The 24,662-nt window shown below is 46.9% G+C and overlaps 1 protein-coding gene across 2 annotated transcripts in view; it reads left to right on the plus strand.

Annotated features, from left to right (window-relative positions):
• The window catches only part of DMXL1 (Dmx like 1), a 1,868,248-nt gene that overhangs the window by 512,679 nt on the left and 1,330,907 nt on the right, over positions 1 to 24,662 (plus strand). For both annotated transcript variants that reach the window (XM_069625559.1, XM_069625560.1), the window contains exon 13: positions 43 to 164. In XM_069625559.1, the coding sequence (XP_069481660.1) occupies positions 43 to 164 (122 nt within the window). The remainder of the gene's footprint in view (positions 1 to 42; positions 165 to 24,662) is intronic.

Consider the following 24,662-nt stretch of genomic DNA (forward strand, 5'->3'; position numbering starts at 1 on the left):
TTTATTTTGTCATTTGTAATGTTTTGTTGAAATAATTTTCAGGTGCGTACTGCAACTCACCAAGTGCTTGCTTCGTGGCAAGCGATGGCCAATATCTGAGGCTATATCAAGCTGTTATTGATGCCAAAAAGCTTTTGTGTGAGCTGTCCAGTCCTGACATTTCTGTAAGTACAACAATGTATTTTTATTTTGCATTACATATGTGTTTGATTAATTTCGAAAGTATTCTGTAGAGCACGCACATTTTGTGGAAACTCAGAATCGGGAGACAAACAAGGAGGTATGATTTTCAAGTTTTATTATTTTCTGATTGAAAAGCCCTTATATTTCCCTAACTTTGGGATATCACGCCCTACTCTATACAGCCGAAGGTCAAAAAGGGTTCTTGTCTGGGTGTGAAGATGGTCAAACATAAAATGAAGCCCTCTGTCCAGAAATCCTACTGTAACGTACTTCTTTCCCCTACTGTTCAAAAGAAAATATAAAACAACCAAAACATAAGTTGTGCCTTGCCCAAGGGAAGGGGCTGTTTGCTTCTGACCCCACCCTGGGGGGTCTCAATACCATATAGTTCATAGTCCAAAACCATATAGTTTGTGTATGACTTGAGTGCCGTCCCGGGGGTTACAAATGGGTCTTTCTGGTTCTCCTTGACTTGTGTGTTTCAAGGTCCTTTTTCCTTGAGCGAGACTTTAGTGTTTGCCCTTTCCACTGTCTAGGGTTCTTTCAGTCTCTTCCCTCCCTACTCTGCGGGTTTCCTCTTGCTCATTTTCCACTCTGAGTTCCGCAGTTCTTTCACCCACACCAGGCTTTTCTCTGACTCTCTTTTCCCAACTTCGGGGCTTCTTGTGGTTTCTCTCACCCACACCGGACTGCTATGTCTCTTTTGCCCACTCTCAGGCTTCTAAGTTTCTCTCCCTACTCCAGGGGTTTCTTGGCTCTTTCCCCACCCCTAGGTTTATGTATTTCTCTCTGTATTATGGGGCGTCTCTGTTCCTTCCCCACTCCAGGCTTCTCTTGGTTTCTCTCCTCACTCTGGGGCTTTTCTGTTTCTGCTCCATACTGGTAATTCTTTCTCGGACGTTGGCACGTGCCTCACGTTCCTCTGAAGCATACCTGTATTTGGTGAGCAGTGCTTCCAGGATGGTCTTTGTAGGTTGACTGTCCGTCTCCCCACGGAACTGCTTATGACTCAACTGGACTTTGCTGTGGTGGACGCCTCCTCCTGGTTCCCGCTTGCCAGGTGCAGGAGCTTGTGGGCGGTTTCTCCTCCGGCCTCTGCCTTGGCCGTCTGAGGTACTCTGTTCTCGCTCATGTTGTCACACACCAATGCTCTGGTTTCTCGCCTGCTGGACCACATCACACTCTCCTAGAGCGGGCCTCCGGGTGCGATGCCACCTCTGGCTTTCTGTCTGAGTCTCTCTCTGTAAGTGTGCACTGCAGTGTAATTAAACTATGCGGGCTGCACGGATACTCCTTCCTAATTGGTTCTTCACCTGATTTTTTCTGCCGTTCTGCTGTTTTGCCTAAAGATGATGAAATTAAGTTTGGGTCAGAAGCTGAGCCAGTCATTGCCTACACACATTAGTTCCTGCATTCCCCATAAAGATGTTAGTCTATGGAGGGGGTGGTGATGACTTGAGTCTCTCTGGGGTTCTCCTGTCCTCTAAGGGGCAGTAACCCCTAAAGGAATCCCGTTTACCCTGTCCTTAAGCGTAGCAATCTTCTATACCTAGTCCCAAGGTAGGTGGCACCCCCTTGAGGAGAGATGGCAAACTTCTTGGATTCATTGCAATTTAATGTTGTCACAAGTTATGAAATTGATCTTCCAGTCGTATCCCTCACCTTTTTTGTCATTCTACTATTTCAGAATAGACTTTGTTGGATGCCTGCCATTTTTCATTACTGTACCTTGCTTGTGCATTGGCTGCTTTTTGGGACATTTGTCCCCCACTTATTGGGTGTTAAGGAAGGCTTCGTCAGGAAGGGCCCAGCATGACGGGCCTGCCTTTGTCGCTCACTTACTCTACCTCCATTCTAGCACTTCACCCATCACGGTTGTGTCCCGAGCACAGCTGGCCGTACCGCCTACCTCCACTTAAAAATGTCCAGTGTTGGTTGTCCTTAATCTATGTGTGTCCACTTATGTATTGTTAATGGCGACTGTTCCATTTACTCCCCTCCACATGCTGGTCAGCATGTCCCTCAAACTCATCCCATTCTAAGAAGCTCACTGCTTCCCGTCAAATCGGATTTCTTGTCTAGTATACGTTCGTTTGTGATCAAAAGAGGATTGTTCGTCCTGCATATAAATAAATAAAATTAAAATAAATTAATGTCTAAAACCTGCATTGCGTTTAGTGCATTTTGCTGTTAGACCACTGGTTAGGAAGTCTGAACATGGTGACTCGGTAATATGGCTTGAAATATTTGTCTCAAACCACTATATTCTGTTGTTCCGATGGCTCCAACGAGAAACGGAGAATGTAGTATTATGAAGTTGGTTAATTCTCCAGCATTGGATCCTTCATAGATTCACATGCTGTGAATATTCCCCATCAGGCTGGGAATCCTCAGTTAACATAGAGCACTTTAAACTTAAACTGAAAACTTTGTCACTTTTATGTGCTATTACAGTAATTTTGGGTCGTACTGTTCACATCCAATAGTAACACTTACGAGATTTATTACCACATGTTAGTGTAAGGAGTCCTCAAAAATCATCTCTTAAACATTTCTATGAATAATTTTGGATTGTAATATTTTTTCCACTAAAAATGTGTATTTTTCAACCTCTACTCGATGACTGGCATTGGTGGCGACCGTGCTAGCTCAAAGGTCTGTTCCCGCCCTCTGTAATCTTCGGCAAAGCTTTGTCTGCACAGTTGGGCCTATCTCATGGCGGAATCCACGAGGAAGAGCCTGTTCAAGGCCTGTGCCCGCTGTGGACTGAAGAATGTCTATGTAGAGGATCACCACGGCATCTGCCTCTACTGTCTTCATCCTCCCCATCTCATCCAGGACTGCGAAATCTACCAGTCGTTCTCCAATAAGACACTGAGGGATCGTCACTGTTGTTTTGTCACGTGCCTAGCGGATTCCTGCGGGGCCTCTGACTATGCTTTCGTATGGAGTCATGCCTCGTTACGGCACTGCAGGACGGTCCAGTGAACCACCTCTAGTAAGAGGTGTAGGTCGCATGAAGTCCAGACCACCAGCAAGAAGAGGCATAAAGACTGCTCTGACGACGAGCCCAGATGCTTGCACAAGTTTTGGTTAGTGCCCAAGGGGGGTCAGCAGGGGAGGAGAGCCAAGGCCCTTTCCATCGCCCCCAGGAAGGCAACGTCTTCTAAATCCATGTCAAAATCTGGTTGCCGCTCTTCGGCTTCAATGTCGAAATCGGGCTTGTCGTCGAAATAGTCAACAATCACGTAATTGTCAACGACCAAGCCTCCCTCCCAGATCGTCTACCCCAAGGCCATCAATGCCGTCCAACAGCACTAAGTCAACAAAACATCAACGGTCACAAAACTACTGCATCATGGACCAAATTATCATCCACGACTTCCGCATCATCGTCCGAAATGTCAATGCAATGACCACGATAACTGCGTCATCGAGCATCTTGTCGACTAGCAAAAGTGGATCTTCCCATAGGATTGTTACCACTGCCATTGTCACTGGCATCTCCAACACCCACACCAGCAGTGTCTGCATTGAAGACCCGGGTATCCTTCCCTAACCTGGGGGTCTCATTGCTGCCAGAATGTGGAGGAAGCAGAGGAGGAGGAGAATGTGGAGGAAGCAGAGGAGGAGGCTATCATGTCGCTGCCGTCGTCGTCGCCAGCACGCGGGACATAGCCTTCCAGAAGTTCACTGCGGGGTGAGGCCAAGCCTGATCAGACTACCACCTTTACCCCTCTGCATTCAGCTCAAGCCATCTGTCTGCCACCATCGCTTCCTCCACAAAGAGGCATGTCACTGGACATGTTATCAACTTCAAGCACTCTGGTAGCAACCTTGCAACAATGGCTGCCTGCACCAGCCCCGCTTACAGAGCCTATTAGGTGACCTTGCACAGATGTCCCCGGGCTTTCCAGGGAAGTGGATGACACTGCTCGCGCCCGAGAAGGGGCAAGCACTGGTCAGTGCCACAGAGGCTGTCGGATACTGGGACAGACACCGATCCCGACTAGTTGGACGACATGGTCTCCACACACTCGACCCACACTGACGAATTTAACAATTTCATCACAAATAACTGGGGACCAGGTGGCATTCCACTTGAAAGGAGAGTGTGTTGTACCAGCGCAGAGAGAAGCACAGGAAATCGGTCATGTCCATCACGCTATTGGAAGACGTCTGGGAGGAAGGCCTAGTCACCTTAGCGCATCTCGCAACTGCTCCGGCTAAAAAGACTGGTTTGACAAAAAAAATACAGAGCCCCAGAGTGCTGCCGCCTCCCTCTGCACCCAACCCATGCAAGACTCTGTTGTCTCTGCGGCTGCCAGAAAGAGGTCTGCTAACCCATCGACATCCTTCTCTGTCCCCCCCAGACAAGGAAGGCAAATACCTCGACGCCTTTGGTAAAAAGATAATTACCACCGCAGCCACGACTATCACGACGGCTAATGCAATGGCCATACTCTCACGTTATGATTGCAAACTCTTGTGCAAGTGGGGCCCCCGGCTAGAGTTCCTGCCAAATGACAAGAAGCAGGAGGCCATGGACTCCTTCCATGAGGATGAGTTGGCATCAGACCATGCCATTATGGTATCTGTGGACATTTCTGATACTGGTTTTTACCAGCTTGGGAATGGCTTGGTCCTACGCAGGCAGGGATGTCTCAAGCCCACAGATTCTTGACCCGATGTCCAGTCCAGGTTCGTGGATATGCCCTTTGACAGGTCTTCCCTTTTTGGGAAGAAGGTGGATGATGCCTTACAGTCCAAAAAAACAGGCACGGAACCCGCCCGCTCCTTGTGCACACTACAGCAAGAGCGCCAGTCCTTTCGTTCAGGAAAAGGGAACTATGATAGGTGTGGGGTACATTTACCAGCCCAATAGAAACCCCAGCATCACAAAACTGCATTTTAGCAGTTACAAAAATAATGGCTGAGTTGTGGCTGCTGAGCACATATGGGGGGAGATGGAGCATAGACACCCGGAGAATGGCTGCATTTATTTCTTCATGTGAATCCAAAAAGAGGAATTCAAAGGCAGCCTGGCTGAGCGCTGCAGTGCTGCGATTTGCAAAAATTTAAAACTGCAAAGGAAAATGTTCTGTGTTTAAAATGACCTTGCAGTGGTGCCATTTTTCAACTTTAAACATCAGTTTGGTTGCAGTAAAACACAGCCATGTCCATCTATGTTCAGGCTGAACATCATCAAATGAGGGCCATTCGTCTCTGAACGGCATTGTTGTGTCAAAGTGCGTGAAAAGCAGGAATTATATTTCAGGCCGTACGGCGAACATTCACTTTGGAAACAAATTAACAGACGCACAGCACTTCAAAAGAAGCTCTCTCTCTCTCTCCTTTGCCTGGTGTCTTTCAAAGAACCCATTTCTTGAGCATTTCCCTGTGTGTAGAAATTGACCAGAGCTATGAAAGCTTTCAGAAAGCAAAATGTGAGGAAAACCGCCTTTTGTTAAATGGGCCTGAAAATGAAATGAAACCGTGTTATACTGCTTTGCAAAGAAATGAAATGACATTGTGGAAGGGGAAATACTGTCAAATGCCCAGGAACACAACTGTACATTTGGGGAAGAAAAGCTGCAAAAATATAGGTATATTTTACAGTTATTTTACTTTTCCTCACAAAAAGAACTTCAACAGCCTAGCTGAGGCAGGCATTCCTGTTAGACCAGTTTGGCTTAAAGGCCAAATGTCACACTTCCCAGTGATTTGATACTGCCAGGACAGGGACCCTGTTCTTTGGGCTGACAAGTGTGATATTTACAGGGTGCCTCAGACACCATGGCAGAGATGCTCACAAGAACAAAGGGGGATTCCAACCCATGTGTTTGCTTCGGAAGTGTTAAATCCTTTGCATTCAAACTGAAGGATACAAAGGAGGAGTCATGACAACCCCTGGGCAAAGCTGACCATGGAAAGACATTTGGCTCTGAGGCTGGAAAGACTGCCCACTTTTGGGAACAAAGCCAGCCCATTTGATTTAAGACTTCTTTACATGAAGACATTTATTTCAGTAATCTGAATGAGCAGTAATGTGAAATTATGATGGTCTTTAATGTAATTTTTGTGTCAGCAAGAAGAGACTATGTGGGTTATCCTAGCAATGTGGGGGACTTGAATGGCATTAAAGAGGCATTTCTGGAGAAAGCGTACCCGACACAGATGTAAAATTGTTTGGAAATGTGCCCAACATTGTTAGGCTTATGTGTAGCCATTTGTAGAATTGTAGGTGAAATGTTTTCCATAGAAATGGTGAAAGATTGCCAGAAGGGCAAAGCAACATCAGACTGACTTGGGGTTTGAAATGGCATATCCTTTGTAAAATATGGCATCTGCCTATCTGATTTTCATGAGCATAACCATTGTAAATATAAAGGTTTTGTTTCATAACTGATTTTGGCAAAAGTAACAGTGGTGTAACAAAGCACATCATAAAACACCCACATTAAAACTGATGTCACTTTCCTGTATCGAGTCTACTTGCAGGGAGGCGGCGACATCCACAGCCTGACCTATCCTATCTTAGAGGTATATCCAGGTTATTTCCGCCCACATAGTAAAAATCCTCTATCATCCGGCTTATAAAAGGAGGAGGCATTGGGAGAGTCAGGACATTCAAAATTCAGTACATTCAACATCCAGAGATCCAGGCATTCAACATTCACCTTCAAGACTCCAGAGCCTGGCCACAGGTAGCTGATTCAAACCCAGGCAGAACTACCTATCCAGAACCACTTATGCAAAATTAAACCCTACAAAAATCCCAATAATTCAGGGAGAAAGGGGGAAATGCTGCTGATCCGTGTGAGAAAATCAGTGACCAGACCTGTGCTTGCCCAGCTGATGCACCCCGCTGTCCACTGTGACCAAACCCGGTTGCCCTGCTGTTCCCTTAAAGGAGAGCCCAGCCGCTGTGCAGTGACCAGATCCTTGTCCCGCTGTCCAGAGACCCGGTTAGCTGTCCAAACTACCCAATTCAAGTGCATTCTGTTCAACCCTATAAAAATCCTATAAGTACCTTAGTAAATTCTTAAATTGCCAGAATCTTCTGTGTACATCCTGTCCTTGGATGAATCTGTGTTAGTCTCCATGTGTTAGCGCAATTCCTTCCAAATCATTTCAGTCCCTTGTGTAAGTCCTTAGTACTATTTTGAATAAATTAATTAATTTCCCATAGAGATGAACGCAGCGTGAATAGGTTAACCTTGCAAATGAACCTCCTTGCGTACCGTGTCTTTCTTTAAGAATTTAGCCATTAAAATATAGTTGCAGTAGAAGAAATCATTTTGCTAACAAAACCGAGTTTGCCCGTGAAAGTGTTTCCCTTTTAATGTTTCCCTTTTAAAATATGATTTTCCTTTCCTATACAGAATCTCATACTGTCACCCATCAAGAGTCACCCTTTCACTTTAGTATCATACCTGTTATGTGCCTTTGTTACCTCATCAGTAAAACCGATTTCCGATTTTGACTATTTAGCTCAATTCTTAAGCGGTTTGTTTACTTTAAACCTGTGAAAACTAAGAAATTGTAATTTTGCCACGTGTGATTCTTGCTGCACTGTTTTCCTGCCCAAAGTCCATTTTCTCACCTTTTTTCATGTTTAGTACCTTGCCGTGTAGCTTGTAAGTTTTCTTGCCTCTTTAGTACAGCCTCACAAATTCCTGTCTTATCCATTCAACCGCACATGTAAAATAAATATTTTGTGAATTCTGAGTGCCATATTGCTCTTTTCAAGGGTTTTCAAGCCGATTACAGCCTCCCATTCAGGGGTTGTAGGTCGGATTTCCAATCTGATTTTTGTCTATTGTACCTGACGCCTTGCTACTCCTCTACACCCAAAACATGGTTGACAGGGGTTTGGGGGAGTGTAGCTGGGGGAATGCATAACAGTTGTGCCATTTAAAAGTATTATCTAAAAGTAATCTTGCTTTCATTCATTTTTGCATTGATGTGTCTGATGTTAGAAAGTTAAATTAAGGGTAGCCTATCATTTTGCAGTGTAACTATCACCACACTGGCGATTGCTTCCCTATATTGAATCTGTTTGATTTTTATTTGAATTTAAAAATAAATAGATATTGCATTATTTCACACCAGCCTGGTTCATGGTCCATTGCGACACGGGGTTTACGTCCAGGAGGGTGTGAGACTGGTTGGCTGCCTTCTCAAACAGAATCTGAATTTAATAAACTTGAAAGTGTTTTTATTGCACACCACATTCCTGGCCAGTAGAAAGAGTTCTGGTCTGGAGTGTGCCGTGTCTTTAAATCCGTGACACAGGACTTCGCGGGATAACCACCCCACTTAGCAGTCTTCCTCCTCTTACAAGACCCTGTACTCATCAAGGCACCAGTACAGAAAAAGGTCCAACCCTACAGGGGTTGGCAGCAATGCAGTCTTAGTTTCCTTCTAATCTAGGGACCAATTCAGCAAACAGACATGACCAGCCCGGGGCCAGGTCCTCCCGCTTCAGCACCCCGATGGGAGGACCACTGGTTCCTCGAAGAATGGACAGACATCATGACCGACGAATGGGTGCTGTCCCTCCTCCAGAGGGGCCCCTTGCTGAAGTTTGTGGACTATCCACCGGACATTCCCCCCCAACGCACAAACCAGAGAATTTGTGACACCTCTTGCTTCAGAAAGTATGAGCTCTGCAGCAGAAGGGCTCAGTGGAGAAGGTTCTCAAGGACGAGCCGTGCACAGCAGTCTACTCCCGGGTAAGGAGTAAGTCAATGCACAAGAACTCAGGGGGTTGGAGGCCCATATTAGATCTGAGGGTGCTCCACAAGTTCCTAAAGGCACAAACGTTCTGCATGGTCACACTACAGCAGATGTTGTCCCAGTTACAACAAGGGGATTTCTTGGCATCCCTCGATCTCGAGGATGCCTATTTTCACATCTCTATTCGCCCCTCACATCAGCGCTGCCTTCGCTTTGTGGTGGCAGAAGTACATTATCAGTTCGAGGCCCTTCCATCCGGCCCGCCGTCTGCTGCGTTGGTGTTTGCCAAATGTCTTGCACTAGTGGTGGCTCACCTGCAGCAGAGGGGTGTTCACGTCTACCCGTATCTAGATGACTGGTTGGTAAGAGCCCCCTCCTATCCACTGGCAGAAACCAACACCACTACCACCATCCAGTGTCTACAGCGACTGGGTTTCTCCATCAACTTCCCAAAGTCATGCCTAGTTCCATTGCAACAGGCACTCGGAGCAAGACTCGACACCCAAACCTTCACAGCCAGACCCTCAGACGAAAGGGTGGCAGCTCTTTAGGAGAAGGTGCGCCGTCTAACCTGGGCCCAGGTAACACCAGTACACAACTACAAACCCCTAATGGGGATGTTGTCATCATGCATCCCGTTGATCACCAACTGCCAGTCGTATGAGGCCGGTGCAGGAATTCATGGATTCCCACTGGATCCAAGTCTCAAGGTCCTGGGACGAATGCATTGCTCCAACACCGGTTTTCAGACTGAGCTTTTGCTGGTGGTCAGTGAGGGAACATCTGGTGCAGGGCGCCCCCTTCAGGTTACCAGACCATCGGGCCACCGTCAAGACGAATGCTTCACTGGAGAGTTGGGGCGCCCACTCTCAAGACCAACACACCAGAGGCCTTTGTTCGGAGGAGGAAAAGAGCCAGCACATCAGCCTGCTGGAGCTAAAGCAATTTATTGGGCCCTGAAGTCTTTTTTGCCCTCCTGACAGGAAAGGTGGTACATCCCCAAATGTTCCTGGAGAGTCCCAAGCCCTGTGGCATTGGGTTCTACAGCACAACATGTTTCTCATTCCCCTTCGTCTACCAGGGGTTCAGAAAATAATTGGCGGACTACCTCAGCAGGGAGTTACGCTTTTGCCATGAGTGGAAATTGCACTACGACCATCTTCACTTGTTTCAGACGTGGGGCACTCCAAAAATCGACGTCTTTGCCACTCACAACAACAGTTGGTGCAAGACCTTTGCCAGCTGCTTCCCCCATCAGGTGAGCTTGGGGGACGCCTTTCATTTCCATGAGAAGGGAAGTTTCTGTATGCTTACCACACCCCCTTCACCTAATTCCTCGTGCCTCGAGTCGTACACACCTTCAGACTGTATCGGTGCAAACTGATATTAGTGGCCGAGACAGTTTTGGTACTCCAACCTCCTTGCCCTCTCGTCAGCAGCTACGATCAAGCTGCGCCCACACCAATCGCTCCTGTCCTGGAATTTGGGAGCAGTGCTGCACAACGACCCAGCTTTTCTCAATCTGATGGCCTGGCTCCTGTATTCTTAGAGTTCGGGACTTTTTCCCTTTTGCAAGATTGTCAGGAGGTCCTGACCAGGGCTAGAACTCCATCCACCTTGAAGTGCTACAAGAGCAAGTGGAAATGTTTTCAAGTGTGGTGCAGAAACCATCGACTGGGACCTCAGACTATCTGGCTGGAGGATCTGTTACCTTATCTGTTCCTGGCTCAGTCTGGCTTGACACATTCTTCCATTAAGGTGCACCTAGCGGCAATCTCCAGGTACAACAGGGGAGCCATCCCTATTGTCCCACCGCCTGGCAAAGGAGTTTTTGCGTGGACTGTTTGGGTCTTTAGCACTTGTCCGTCGCCCAGCACCAGCATGGGAGCTCAATCTGCTACTTGCAAGACTCATGATGCCGCCGTTTGAGCCCATGCACCAAGCATCCATAAAACATCTGTCCTGGAAAACAGCATTGTTGGTGGCCATTACCTCGGCCAGGCGAGTGGGTGAAATCCAGGCGTTTTCAGCAAAACCGCCCTATTTGATGTTTCATAAGGACAAGGGTGTTCTACGTATTAACCCGAAGTTTGTGCCAAAGCTGCCATCTGCTTTCCATCTAAATCAGCAGGTGGGTTTGCCCGTATTCTTTGGCATACCAACGTCTCCAGCGGAGTGAACACTGTACACGCTGGATGTGGTGCCCGTCCTTTGATACTATATGGCGCGTACTAAGTCATTCTGTACAACGGATCAACTGTTTGTTTCATTTGGACCTTCTGGGCCCGGGAAGGCTTTCTCAAAGTCCTACATTTCAAGATGGGTTGCTGTCTGCATCTCATTATACCATCAGCAAGCCGGCAGGCCGCTTTCCGACATGCCCCGGGCACACACTACGAGAGCAGTGGCTGCAACCACCACTTTCCTCTCCGGAATTCGGCTGCCTGACATCTGCCATGCAGCCACCTGGAGATCGGTGCATGCGTTCAACAGGTCCAGCAGGTTCGACTGTGTCGACAGAGATTGCGCACAAGAGTCTAGAGTCAGCCAGTCGGTTCTGCAGAACCTGTTTTGGTAAGGTTGGTAAGTCTCCAGTGGTACGTTATGCTGGGAGCTTGTCTCCGACCAGTAGGTATTGTTGTACTATTGCTTTGTGTGAATCTATGAAAGATACAATGCTGGAGAAGGGAATAAGTTACTTATCTGTAACTCCGGTTCTCCAGCATTGGATCTTTCATAGATTCACATGCGGCTCACATGCTCTTGCCAAATCTGAAGATGGCTGACGGGGGAGGTCGACTTCTAAGCGCTATAATTCTAACAAAGTAGAGCATCTGAGACCGAGTTTCAAAATTGCAAGATAAGATTTATTATATACAGGTACATTAATGAGGGGGAAGTTGTCCCCGCCCAACCCTACACGAAACAGTGGGAACTAGGAGATCAAGAGTGGCAGAGATTGTGGACCCAGATTCCAAAGCTTACCAGGTCTGTACAGGTCCGGGAGACCTGGCTAAAGTTCATGTTCCATTGGCACCTGACCCCGGTTAAATTACATAAGCTGAATCCGAATCAATCCCAGATGTGCTGGAGGGAATGTGGGGGGTGGGCACTTGGGCACGCATTTGGTGGGAATGCCCGAAACTGGGAATATATTGGGGCTATATACACCAAGCCATATCGCGGGTGCTGGGGGAAGTGGGGGGAGGGGGGGAGTAGTAGGGGTCTGGACATCCTTTGTATGTATGAAACCCTGGTGGCTATTCCTACTGCTTCTCTTCGCAAAATATATGTCTTAATGATGATGTCGGAAATAATGGTCATCGCCCGCAGGTGGAAAGCGAAAGCACCCCCTCAGGAACACAAGTGGATTGCTAAAATTTGGTCAGTAGTGTCTATGGAATGGCTCACCCACTCTTTACAGGGTGCCCAGATGAGGTTCGCAACAGATTGGACTGCTTTGCTTGCATTTCTGGGTGGTGGCGAAAGCAGGAGATGGTGTCCTAGAGCAATGACTTTGTTGGGTATTATAGATCCGCAGGAGGTCTCGGACCCATGAAAGGGACTGTTCAGTAAGAGCCGGTTCCTCGCGGAGATATGCCAGGACTGCTGATAGGACATATGTGCTCACCTGTATGGTCTTGCTTTGGGGGCGATGTATGTATTACCAACCGATGGATTGGGGGGGAGCAAGGGAAGGGGAGGGGGGGGATGGGTTTGGTTTTATTTGTTGTTTCTTTGCACGTTGATTGTTTGGTTTACAAAACCGCTAACAAACATGTTTAAAAAAAAAAAAGATGAGATTTATTTTGCACATATTATACGCTTGAGCGGACTTCAGGTTCATCCACGACCAGTATTTCATGGAGAGTGAAAGGCCTGAATGGTTCACTGTGGCACTATTTATACAGAAAACTGTGCCTGCATCAACATAGGTCATTTGTTATTCATTTGCAAAAAATAACATAAAAATGGTTAAACTGCATACACAATAATATGCCTAAACCCAAGAGGGCAGGACAAATTGCATTTTCCACAGAGTTTATTTGTTATGTCAAGAATCTCTGCTTTGCTTATAGCTTAACCATCTTCTTTAACCCCCAGTTCACGGAGGGTGACTGATGTTTGAGCTTTTAAACACAGAATCCACCTGCCCTTCGTTCCAACAACGTTCACCCTATTTTCACAACCTTTAAAAGATAGCTTTCGTGCATTTAACAAAAGTGGAATGGCTGAACACTGACTCAATGTGTAACTAACCTCTGCTTAGTGCAGTCAGTCTTTACATAGCATTTAGTTAAGAAAATGGAACCATATTGGAACAGCTTTTCTTACTTCGCTGAATGGGAGGACCTGTCCTTAATGTTGTTTAACCCGTTTCTCAGTGAAGGCCAATGGCTAAAACATGCCCTCTACACGGACCCAGACTTTTATTGTAATGACTGACAGAAAAGCCACAAACACATTTCCATTTTGATTTTACTTGATGACTGACAAATGCGACCCCTTTTTGAACATTACTAAGAAAACAGGATTTTGATTGCAGAAAAGGGATTAGCTTAGAGCAAAGAAAGATACATATTATTATTATTATATTCTAACAAACCCTCCTTTTAGCCTAAGCTAATTCCTTTACGTCTAGATCAGTTAGACTCTCAAATATTGATCTATTAACTGGGACTGCATAATACGGTACCCCTACTCCATCGCCACTCTGCGGAACATGTGAACAAAGCCAACAATTCGTTCTATCAATAGCTTTTTGGACTTTATCCAAAACTTGTACATATGAATTATTTTGGTACCCATATCTTTGAAACACATCAAGGGATGATGAGTATGGGTTAAGACATGAGGGGTAAAAGGGAGCTCTGTAGTGGCTTCAGTGTCATTGGAAAGAAGTGTCTTTAAAAGATGCACAGAATCATGTTCAAGGAACCAGAAAAAGGCAGTAAGTTCTATCACTAAAATTGTACAAAATGTCAATATTACTATTCGGTCTTCTGTTGTCCATAGTTTCATTGTTTTTCTTTTGAATTTGATCACCAAGTGGATGCAACTCCATAATGCAGTTTTTCTTCAGTCCTTGGATAACCTGTTACCTCCTGGTGTGCACAAGGATCAGGACATGTTGATTTCTCATAGGTGCAAGGTTGACCCCAATATCAAATCCGCACTTGTAGGCTTCCAGTGGGCACAGACTGACAGCAGTACCAGATCTACATTTTGTTTCTGGTGAGCAATCCTATTTCTTCCTGGTCTTAAATTGTATCTGGTTACTCCTGGGATAGTGTGATCCTCGAACAAAGTGGGTGTCTGTATTGAAGACTATATATCGGATTTTGACAGACTCCCAGGGGTGCAAGAATCCTTTATTTCAGATGAAGGAGGATGATTTCCATCAGAAGGTGAGGGCAAAGGAACCAATTTGATGTGAGCAGTGTGGATCCAATGCCTTTCCCATCTGAACTGCAGTTTGGCTGGCGAACAACACCTGGTATGGCCCTAGCCAACGAGGTTCTAGTGCAGTGCTTCGCTGAATGTTTTTGACCATCACCAGGTTGCCAGGCTTCACCCAATATCCTTCTCGCAAGTTTATGTCCAGCAAACTATCCTTCACATGCTGGTGGATAGAACACAATTGCTCAGTCAATTGTTTACAATAATCAACAAGACGTGAGGGCTCCATGTCCTTCAATGATCGTGGTCTAGGAGCACCCCAAACATTAGCTGGTCTGCCCTTAACTATTTCATAAAGGGATAGCCCTGATTTGGACGCTACTGTAGTCCTCATGGAGAGTAATTCTAAAGGTAAAGCATCTGGCCATTTAAGTCCTATCTGCGCACATACTTTAGCTATTTAATATTTCTCGTGTTCCATTGTGGTGCTTAATTAACTCCACACTTTGAGGATGGTTATCTGTGTGAAATTTCTTTTTGATCTGCAATCCATTACTTACATTTCGTATTACTTCTGCAATAAAGTGGGGGCCGTTGTCAGACCAGATTACCCCGGGTAATCCAAACCTGGGGAAATATTCTTTCAACATGACTTTCGCAGTGGAGATGGCTGTATTATCTTTCCAGGGAAAAGCCTCTACCCATTTGCTAAAGGCACAGATCACCACTAGCGCATTGAAGGCCACGTTTAGAAAAATGACAACTTTTCTTTTTTATGGTTTTGTGGACCCCATGGTCTCTTTGGCACCCCCTTTCTTTTTGACCTTTGTCAGGATCAATGTTTCTATATACTCTCTGGGTGGACAGTATCTTGCATGATAGCCTCTTTAGTACATTGCGATTCATCACTACTGCACATGTGTCCTTTACTCTTAGTTGATCCCGTGATCTTTGATTTCTTCCAAGTTCATCTCAGTTTCTTTTGACTTGATGCCCAGGATATGATAGTCTTCATGGATGCTCCAGCACTGTATTACATCCTAAGAATATTGACTCTTAACAGACTATTTGTCTGTTTCACTTGTCTTTCACAGTGCACCAGCCCAAGACTTTGGAATATTTGTACCACAAACCCCCAATAGACAGTGTATCTCCAATGCACTTGTCTTTGTCAGTGCACTTGTGCTTGGTCATTGGATCATGTGCACCACAAGTCTGAAGAGAAAATGTTTCTAAGCTTCACTTGTCTTTGTTAGCATCTTTACAGTGGTTCCTCGTTGCGATTCCAGCACAGCTTATTATATGGATGCCTCTCTGGTTTTCTTTTTCAGCACCTTTGCACCAAGTCATTGGTGCGTTTGAAACGCAACTGTCCCAAAACAGGGCCTCTTGTTTGCTTGACTGTGTCAGTGGCACTGTGCTTGGTCTTTGGAGTTGCTGTACTATAACTCCTACAATGATTCTCTTCTCCAGGTTCTCACTTGCTATTCCCCCAATCTTCTCCTTCAGGATCTATGCCCTCTTCTGGCCTCAAGTCCCAACTTCTGAACTGCTCAATTGACCTCTCTGGTCCTTCCTGCTGTCTCTACCTATATTCTGGCCTTTCCCTGTTCGCCTTTTCCCCGCCTTGTAAATAGAGAAGTCCTAGAATATTCTGCAGTTTCAGGTCAATTCTAATATGTTTGTTTAATGTTATGACTTGGATTGTGATGCAGTGTTTACACTTGTAGAAGCCATTCCATGGTGCATAACAACTGATACACTGTTCAGCTGCTGAACATCTTGGAAGAGAAACGAAGTGGATAACTCAAAAATATAGTCAATCAGAATGTGTAGGGAGTCTATCTCCATTCGACTCAGAGGGAGCCTTGGCTCAATAGTTTGAACTTGTACATAGAATTCAATGTGTCAGTCTTCAGCTCTGTTCAAGAGCATGCTTCTCAGCAGCGTTTCCATTGCGGTCTTACTCTGGAGAAAATGAAACCTATGGTGACTTGGCAAAAGTCAATGTTTCTTCTCTAACAAAACAAAACAAATACAATACAGGAAAAGCCCGCTTCTAGACTCTTGGCAAAAGTGTTGTCCAAACAATAGCATAAGATAGGCTTTTTTATTAACTGCTTTATTGATAATAACGAGGCAACATTGGACTTCTTTACGTGTCATATTTTTAGAGCCAGCAAGTACATTACATACATAGCATCGCAGATAAGATTTTTAACATTCCTCTTTAATGATCCCCCTTCAACAGTACACTCAATCCCTGTTCCATCTCCCAACAGAAGACAAACTGTGTCTTTTATACAGACCATAAAACGCAAAGATTTATTTTTGTGGACTTTATCAAAAAAGCTAACCTGGATCTACTTATTTGGGGTTGTTTGACTGAGGTGGAAATGTTCGAAGGAGAAACGACCGAAGATTATTTGTTCGAAATAATCTTCGGTCTTTTCTTCCCTTTTCTCCCCTGAACATTCCCCATGTGGTCAAACACCTACCCACCCCCCCACCTTTACCCACAGCCCCAACACCCCCCCCGCAGACCCCCTACCTCCACCCCCTTACTTACCTTCAATTCTGTCTCTCCGTGTCCCTGCAACGCCAGTTCCCTTTCACGTCCGTGATTGGGAACCGGTGCTGCAGGGTCCTTTCCTTTTTTTTCTTCGGGTCAGCTGCGGTGGTGGCCCCTGCAACACCCGTTCTCTATACTGTATAGGGTGCAGGGTGTTGCGGGGGACACCCCTGCAGCCTTTTAATTTTTTTTGTTTTTGGGTCTGTGGGAAAGCTGCGGGGGATACCCCTCTCACAGTATAGTAAGCAGGGGTTGGGGGCACATCCCCGTAGCCCTAAACCGAATCCAGAGGACCCACCCAACCAAAAGTCTGAACCAAGGTCGAACATTTGGTGGTACCTTCTTTCAGACTTTTGGTTGGTTTGGTCATCTGTAGTGCTCTGTAGTGCTCTACATGGCATGGCTCAATTTACTTAGGTGCCTTTAAAATGGCAGTATTCAGCCCATATGTCTTGGGGGTATTTGTTAGGACTGCTTTGTTGTCTGAAGCACTCACTAGACTTGCTATAGGCAACATCTCTGTCAACAACAGAACTCTGGTATGTTTTTATGAACCATCCTAATATACTTTTTTTTTTTTAAATTTTATTTTTGAATTTTTGAGTACAACGCACCAACATGGTGCTCTGTCGAAACCATTGGGGAGGGAAAAAGGGAAGAAGGGAAAAGAGGGGGACATGAGAGGAAATAAAGGGAAGATAGAAGGAAGAGAAATAACACAACATTACCAAATCCTGAGTTTCCCTCCGAGGCCGCCTCCCCTCCCACCCCCCAAGACGAAAAAAAGTCTGAAACAGTCCATCAGAGTCTGATCATTTAAAAATTCAGTGGAGTGTTGAGGATTTTAGTTCCATAATCTCCTTTCAGGTACTAGTTGAATCGGAGTCAGAAGATTCATTACTATTTAGCAAATATGCAATATATGGTCCCCAGATGTCAGGGGGAATGGGTATGCATGCAGTGGTAGGGTTCTTATAAATTCGTTTTCAACGTCCTGGCAGTATGTTATGTCTTTTTTCCAGTCTTAGATTTTGGGTAGTGGGCCTCGGCTCCATGACAATGCGATCCTCCTTCGGGCCAGCACCAGAAGAAGGGATGCTAATTTACGTGCTGCGGGTTGAAGGTATTTAGTGAGCCCCAATAGGGGCCCCAGTGGTAGTGGGGTCACCTGTTCACCTATGATGTCGGCAATTGTTTGCAGAACCGAGTTCCAGAAACGCCTTATTCCAGGACAGTTCCACGCTAGGTGGAGGAAGTCCGCGTGGGCCGCCGCGCCTCTATCGCATTGGGGCGAAGTTTCCGGGTGAAGCTTGTGTTTCTTAACTGGGGTATAATATGTTTGGTGTACAAAATTGAAGTGTATTAGTTTATAGCGAGTGTGTAGTGTGACCTTTTGAGTTTGACTTAGGATATAGGACCAGTCCTCCGTGGGTATCGTCTCCTGGATGACAGTTTCCCATTTGAGCTGTGTTTTAGGGTTGGGTTTCCCAATATCGACTATCAGGGATTTATATAGCAACGAGACTAACCTCCCCTCCCCCTGCGCTTGAATCATGCTATGCAGCAACTCCCATGTGGGGGGTTGTTTGGGAAATGAGGGAAATATTTTGTGTAAGGTGTGGCGTAGTTTAAAGTAAAGAGAATACATCCAGGGAGGTGTTTCCGCCCCTATCTTTGGCCATTTGTGGGGTTAGAAAGGTGCCCTCTGGGAACTGGTGTCCGAAGGATTGGACATCAACCTTGTCAGCCCATATCAGGAATACTTTTTCATTCATGAGGGGGATGCTGGTAATAAATCTGATAGGCAATAGCGGGGAGAATCTTACGTCCACACCGTATTTGGCCGCTATCTTTTTCCAGATTGCGTATGTAGACAAGACTGTGTTGAGTGTGCTGTATGGAACTGGGATTTGACTTATGATGACGGCACTTAGCAAGTCGAGTGAGGCCAGGGCTCGTTCCACCTGCACGTGTGGGCGAACAAAGTGAATCATATACCAGAAGCTCAGGAAGTGAGCCTGGGCTGCCCAATAGTATTTTTCTATGTCTGGGAGCGCTAAACCTCCCTTCGACGTTGGTAGAACTAATGTGTTGTACGCGACACGAGCCAGTCTACCCGCCATATTAGCTCTAGGACTGTCGACTTGACTTTTTGGAGAAAGGAGTTGGGGAGGAGTAGTGGGATGTTTATGAATAGGTACAGGTGCTTAGGAAGAACGACCATTTTAGTCAAGGATATTCTACCCCATAGCGTTAAAGGTAGCGATTTCCACCTGTGTATGCGTTCCTGCAGGGAGTATAACGTGGTAACATAATTATCTTTGTAGATCTCATGATGGTTACGTGGCATGTAAATACCCAAATAACGCACCTTTGAGTGTTCCCATTTAAAACCGTGACCATCAATAAATTCAGTTGTATTGGGAGTCGAGGGGAATACTACCGATTTGGAATGATTAATTTTGAGATCTGACATTTGGCCAAATCTTATCACTTCGCGCATTACTGGGTTAAGATTCTCTTGGGGGTCACTGACTAACAACACAACGTCATCAGCATAAAGAGAGACAATCAATCTGTGGGGGCCCAGTTTAATACCTCGGTGCAGGTGGTTTTCTTGTAATCTCGATGCCAGGTGTTCCATGATTGGGGCGAATATCAGGGCCGAAAGCGGGCAACCTTGTCGTGTTCCCCGCTCTATTGATATGCTCGTGGATCTAGTGTTTCCTAGGGAGACATATGACCGTGGGTCGTTATATAGCAGGGATACTAACTTGATAAAGAAACTGCCGAAGCCCATTTGCCTTAGTGCCGCCATCATAAATGGCCACGCTACAGAGTCAAACGCCTTCTCGGCGTCGAGCATTACCGCAACTGCTTGTAGCGTTGGATCTACATCCTCAATGACCCGGAACAGTCTCCTGATGCCGTATGTGGTGCTGTGACCTGGGATGAATCCGGCTTGGTCTCCAATCACCAGGGCCGGCATGAGAGGGAGGAGCCGTGATGCAAGTATTTTGGCTAGGATTTTATTTTCCAGGTTGATTAAGGAGATCGGCCTATAAGATTCGCAGTCATCTGCGGGTTTGCCGGCTTTGTGTAGCACCATAACGTTGGCTTCGCGCAGTGTGGAGGGAGGCTTCCACGTTCAATTGCTTCTTCATAAACGCGAAGCAGGAGTGGGGCGATGATGGACGCATGGGCTTTGTAGAACTCTCCAATGAGCCCATCTGGGCCTGGTGCTTTCGAGTTTGGGAGGGCTTTTATTGCTTCCAGAATTTCCTCCAGTCAGCAGTGCGTTCAGTGGTTCTCGCAGGTCTGCCTCCACCCAGTACAGCTGGGGGTCGTCGAGATACTCTTGTATAGCTTTTGGATCTGAGATACCTGTGGAGCTGTACAGTTTCTGATAGAAGTTCTGAAATGTGAGAGCAATGTCCTCCTCCGTGTACGCTCGCTGCCCTTGATCGTTTTTCACGCATTCAACTCGAGTCGGGGTTCTGTCCATCGACAGCAGCCGGGCTAACAAAGCACCCGGTTTCTGTCCTTCCCCATATTGTCGGACCTGGCGACTGCGACCCAAGAATTTTATCTCTCGTTCGGCCGTTTCCTTGAACTTCAGAATTTCTTCCTTTAGTTTGGCCTGGGTGCGCGGGTTTGGGGTAGTGAGGACCTGGAGCTCTAGTGTCTTCAGACGTTCACTGTCCGATAACTCTTTGCGGATCTGTTTTAGTATGCCATTTTCTTTAGCTATGCATATGCAACGGACAAAGCACTTTAGAGCTTCCCAGATGGTACCGGGCGAGTCAACAGAGCCCTCGTTCGTCTCGATGAAGGCCGTTATTTCTTTGCGCAATTCATCTGCGGAAAAACTGCATTGGCAAGTGTGCCTGGTTTGAATCTCCAGTTTAGGCCGGGGACTGCTGTGTTCGCGAGGGAGTCGTCGAGAGTGACCATTGAGTGGTCGGACAAGGTGCGTGGCAAAATTTGACTCATCCCCCCCAGGCGAATGGGCTGTGGCTGGACGCCAAGATGTAATCAATTCGGGAGCTGGTGTTATGGACGGTGGAGTAGAATGTGTAGTCCTTCGCGTCTCGGTTGTGGTGCCTCCAGGTGTCGGATAGGCCAAAAGTCTGGCAGATCTCGCGAACTTGAGCGCTGGCTTTGGACGGATTCCCTGCGGTGTTGTGGGAATTATCAAGTTTGGGATCAATTGGTGTCTTAAGGTCCGCTCCCCATATAATGGTTGCTGTGTTGGTCTTTCCTAGTGGGACATCACCCAGTGGAAGTTGTTTGGGCTGTCGGTATTTGGTGCGTAGGAGTTCACAATTATTACTTCCTTTCCTGCGATTATCCCCCTCACCAGCAGAGCTTTCCCCTCAGTCTTTCTGCGAGTCAATTACTCTAAAGTTCGTTCTCCTGTCTATTAAGATTGCGACTCCCCTAGCGTAGGAAGAGTACGATGAGAAATACCTGTGACAGCCCCAGGATTTGGCCCATTGCAGTTCCGACTGTGGCAAGAGATGGGTTTCCTGCAGTATGGTAATGTTGATTTTGTGTCTGCGGAGGTACTGGAAGATTCTCCTTGCTTTCGCTGGCTGGTTGCCCCCACGGATGTTCCAGGTTGCGACTTTAAGAGATGGCACTGTCATCAGAGAGATCTGGCGAATTCATGTTTGACAGGTCCGGATATTGCGACTGATGACTTGATCGTATGAGTGACTGGCGGACTTGGCTTCTGACTGGACTGCTTCGTGTAGCGTGATTGTTGTGGAATGGTAGTGCGGGGTATAAGGCGGAACTGAACTCGTATCCCTCCCTTGAGTGGGCAACTCCCAACTGGCCCACGACGAACATTCTCTAATAAAACAAACTGTCAACATTGCTGTGCAAGGGGCACTGGTAGCCCTCCAAGAGGAGGTTTGCTCCCTCCCACTGTTACGCTTTTATTTGGTGATGATGAATTTATTGTGTCGAGGGAAAAAGGAAGCCTTGGATTTGTTTTTGCGTCCCGAGGTAACTTTATGGCGGGTCTCTTCTTGGTCGGTGTCCTCTTTGTGGGACACCATTATTTTGGGCTGGTCTGCAGCCAGCGCGATCCAGGTAGTCGCTTGTTTCTTCAGGCGTGCTAAAAAACAGAGTTTTTTCCTCGAATTGGATGCAAAGTTTCGCCGGGAAAAGCATCGAATATTGAATTTGGTTTTCTTGCAGCCTGCGTTTCACAGCTGTGAACGACCGTCTCTGCGTGTAGACTGCTTGCGAAAAGTCAAGGAAGAACTTTATCTAATCTTCCTCGTTCTGTAGGTCCCCTTTGTCCCTTGCGGCCCTGAGGATTGCGTCTCGATCCTTCTAGTTTAGTAGCTTAGCTATGATGGGACGCGGGTTCGCTCCCGGGATAGGTCTTGAGTTAGGAATTCTGTGGGCTCTTTCAACTACAAAAAGCTTGGACAGGATCTCGGGGCCAAACAAGTCAGTGCAGATCTTCTCCACGTGGTCCTCCATCTTGGAAGACGGCTGGTGCTCTCTGACTCCGACAATCCTTATGTTATTGCGCCGGGAGCGACCTTCCAAGTCCTCATTTTTGGCCATTAACATCATCATTTGCGTCTCAAGTGAGGATACTCTGGTCATCAGGGCTGATGCCCCTTTGTCAAGGTCGGAGACCCTCTGCTCGACTGCGTCCAGCTGGTCAGCGTGCTTGTCCAACCGGTGTTGGAGCTGGTCCACTTTGGAGGAGAGTGTGTCCAGCTTGCTTCCCAGGCCACCTATGCCTGCTTTAAGATGAAGTAGTATTTCCCTGATGTCAAAGTCCTGCGTCGCTTCTCCGTCTTGCGGTGGGTCCTGGGTGGGGGATTGCGATCTACTGTTGGGGGAGGGGGGCCGGTTTTGGTGGAGGAGCAGCTTTCTAAGGTCAGCTTTCTCTGTGATCTATTGGTTTTCCCCATTCTTGTTGTGGATAGAGCCGGCCGCGTCCCCAGAGGCGTTGTGGCAGACTTTCGGGACTCAAGTTTGTATATAGTACCTCAGTAGGATATTCAGAACCCCAGGGCCACCAGGGCTCCCCGCTATATATCGTTGCTTGAGTCCGGGGGTGCCGCTCGCTGCCGAGTATTCCTCGCTGTCCCCTCCGACGTGTGCACCGGTGTCACGCCTCGGGACCCTTCCCGCAGCTCTCCCGTTCTTAGGGAACGGGCCTCCGGGCCGATGCCGCCTCGAGACTTGTTGCTTGCTTGCTTGTTGCACGGGGGAGATCGGGATAATCAGCCTGCTTGCCGTGCGTGTGTATGTGGCTTAGGGGTGCGCAGGATGCTCGTACCTGGGCTCCTGCGGGTCGCGGCCGGTTGCCTCCACGTTCTTCCTGGTGCCGATATTGGGCCGCTCGCTCTTCTCAGGCCGCACCCGGATGCTGCGGTGACCACGGGGCCCATCCAGCGGTCTCGGAGCTTATCCAGAAGTAGGCGCTGCTCAGATGTTGCAAACGGGAGGCAGGCTCCTCCCAGCCGGCTGCCTTCCCATGCCCACGGCCCTCCGCGCCCGAGCAGAGGCCGCGTCTTCAGGCCTGCACGAGAAGGGGGGGGTCCTTACCACCGTGTGTTCAGAGGCGAAGCGTCAGGTCACAAGCCGATTAAACGCAGAATTCGGTTAGCAAACGCTTCGTCTATATATTGTTGGCGTTAGGGCTTCATATCACCATCACAATAGCTGCGATTTATCAGGATGTCGTGGGAGCTTCACGGAGCTCACAGGGAGGCCGCCATCTTGGTCGGCTCTCTAGCGCCCTCTACCATCCTAATATACTGAAACTCTCTGGCAACATTATTGCCGAATTGCAAGCATTAATGACTGCACCGGCAGAATTGACATTCGGTCTGGAGATAGGTTACATCCCAAAAGATCAAATTACATAAATCTTTTCCCAAAAATCTGACCCTCATGACAAATCCACAGCAAATGGAGAAGCATGGCTTCAGGTGAATTTACACCACTGGCATTTTGGAACCATGACTCGATTCAGTGTATTCAGAAAGATTGTTACGGCTAGTTTTTGCATGTGTTTGATCTACAGCATTCAGACACCTCATGATCGACTCTGGTGTACAACTCATCAAACCTTTTTCATCCCAGATTACTAGCACTTATGCTTCTTGCTGGTGTAACCTTTGTGTATACTTTTCTGCATCCACCCCCTATTTAATAGCCCAGGAGTGGACTGATCTGCCTTTTGTGTGCCTGATCTCTTGAGAGTTGAACAATTGGAGCAGAGGAACAAGATCCCCAATGAGACCATGCCAACCGTGCTCCATTTTCTAAAACCACCAGCAGTAAATATATTGGATGCTCTTCTTGAATCCCCATGTAGCGGCCCTTGGATTAAACTGATTTGAAATTTCACTGAGCTTTGGGGTCAAGCTTCGAATATGTTGCCAAAAGTAGGTGGCGGGTGGATCCCGAGTTGCACAAAATTACAACATTTGGTCTTCTGTAGAGGATGCTGGGATAAGGGGCCTTTTGTCCTTGTTTGGTGGTCTTGTTGATTTGTGCAGGCTTTTTCGGTGAAGAGACTGAAGTGACAGAGGCATGCTGTTTGGTTTGCAACAGATGGAGGAAAAACCCAATATCCTGGCTCACATGGCCCACCAAATGCTCCTAGCGGTTAGGGAATGTTTGGCTCAACAATGGAAAGCAGAATGGTCTTGCAAATTAGGGAATTTTATCAGATAGAAAAATCGGCCTCATGATTGAAGGAAAGTTCAGATGTTATAGCGAT

Source organism: Ambystoma mexicanum, chromosome 6p, assembly GCF_040938575.1.
Source record: "Ambystoma mexicanum isolate Mex_15411 chromosome 6p, UKY_AmexF1_1, whole genome shotgun sequence".
Taxonomy (NCBI): domain Eukaryota; kingdom Metazoa; phylum Chordata; class Amphibia; order Caudata; family Ambystomatidae; genus Ambystoma; species Ambystoma mexicanum.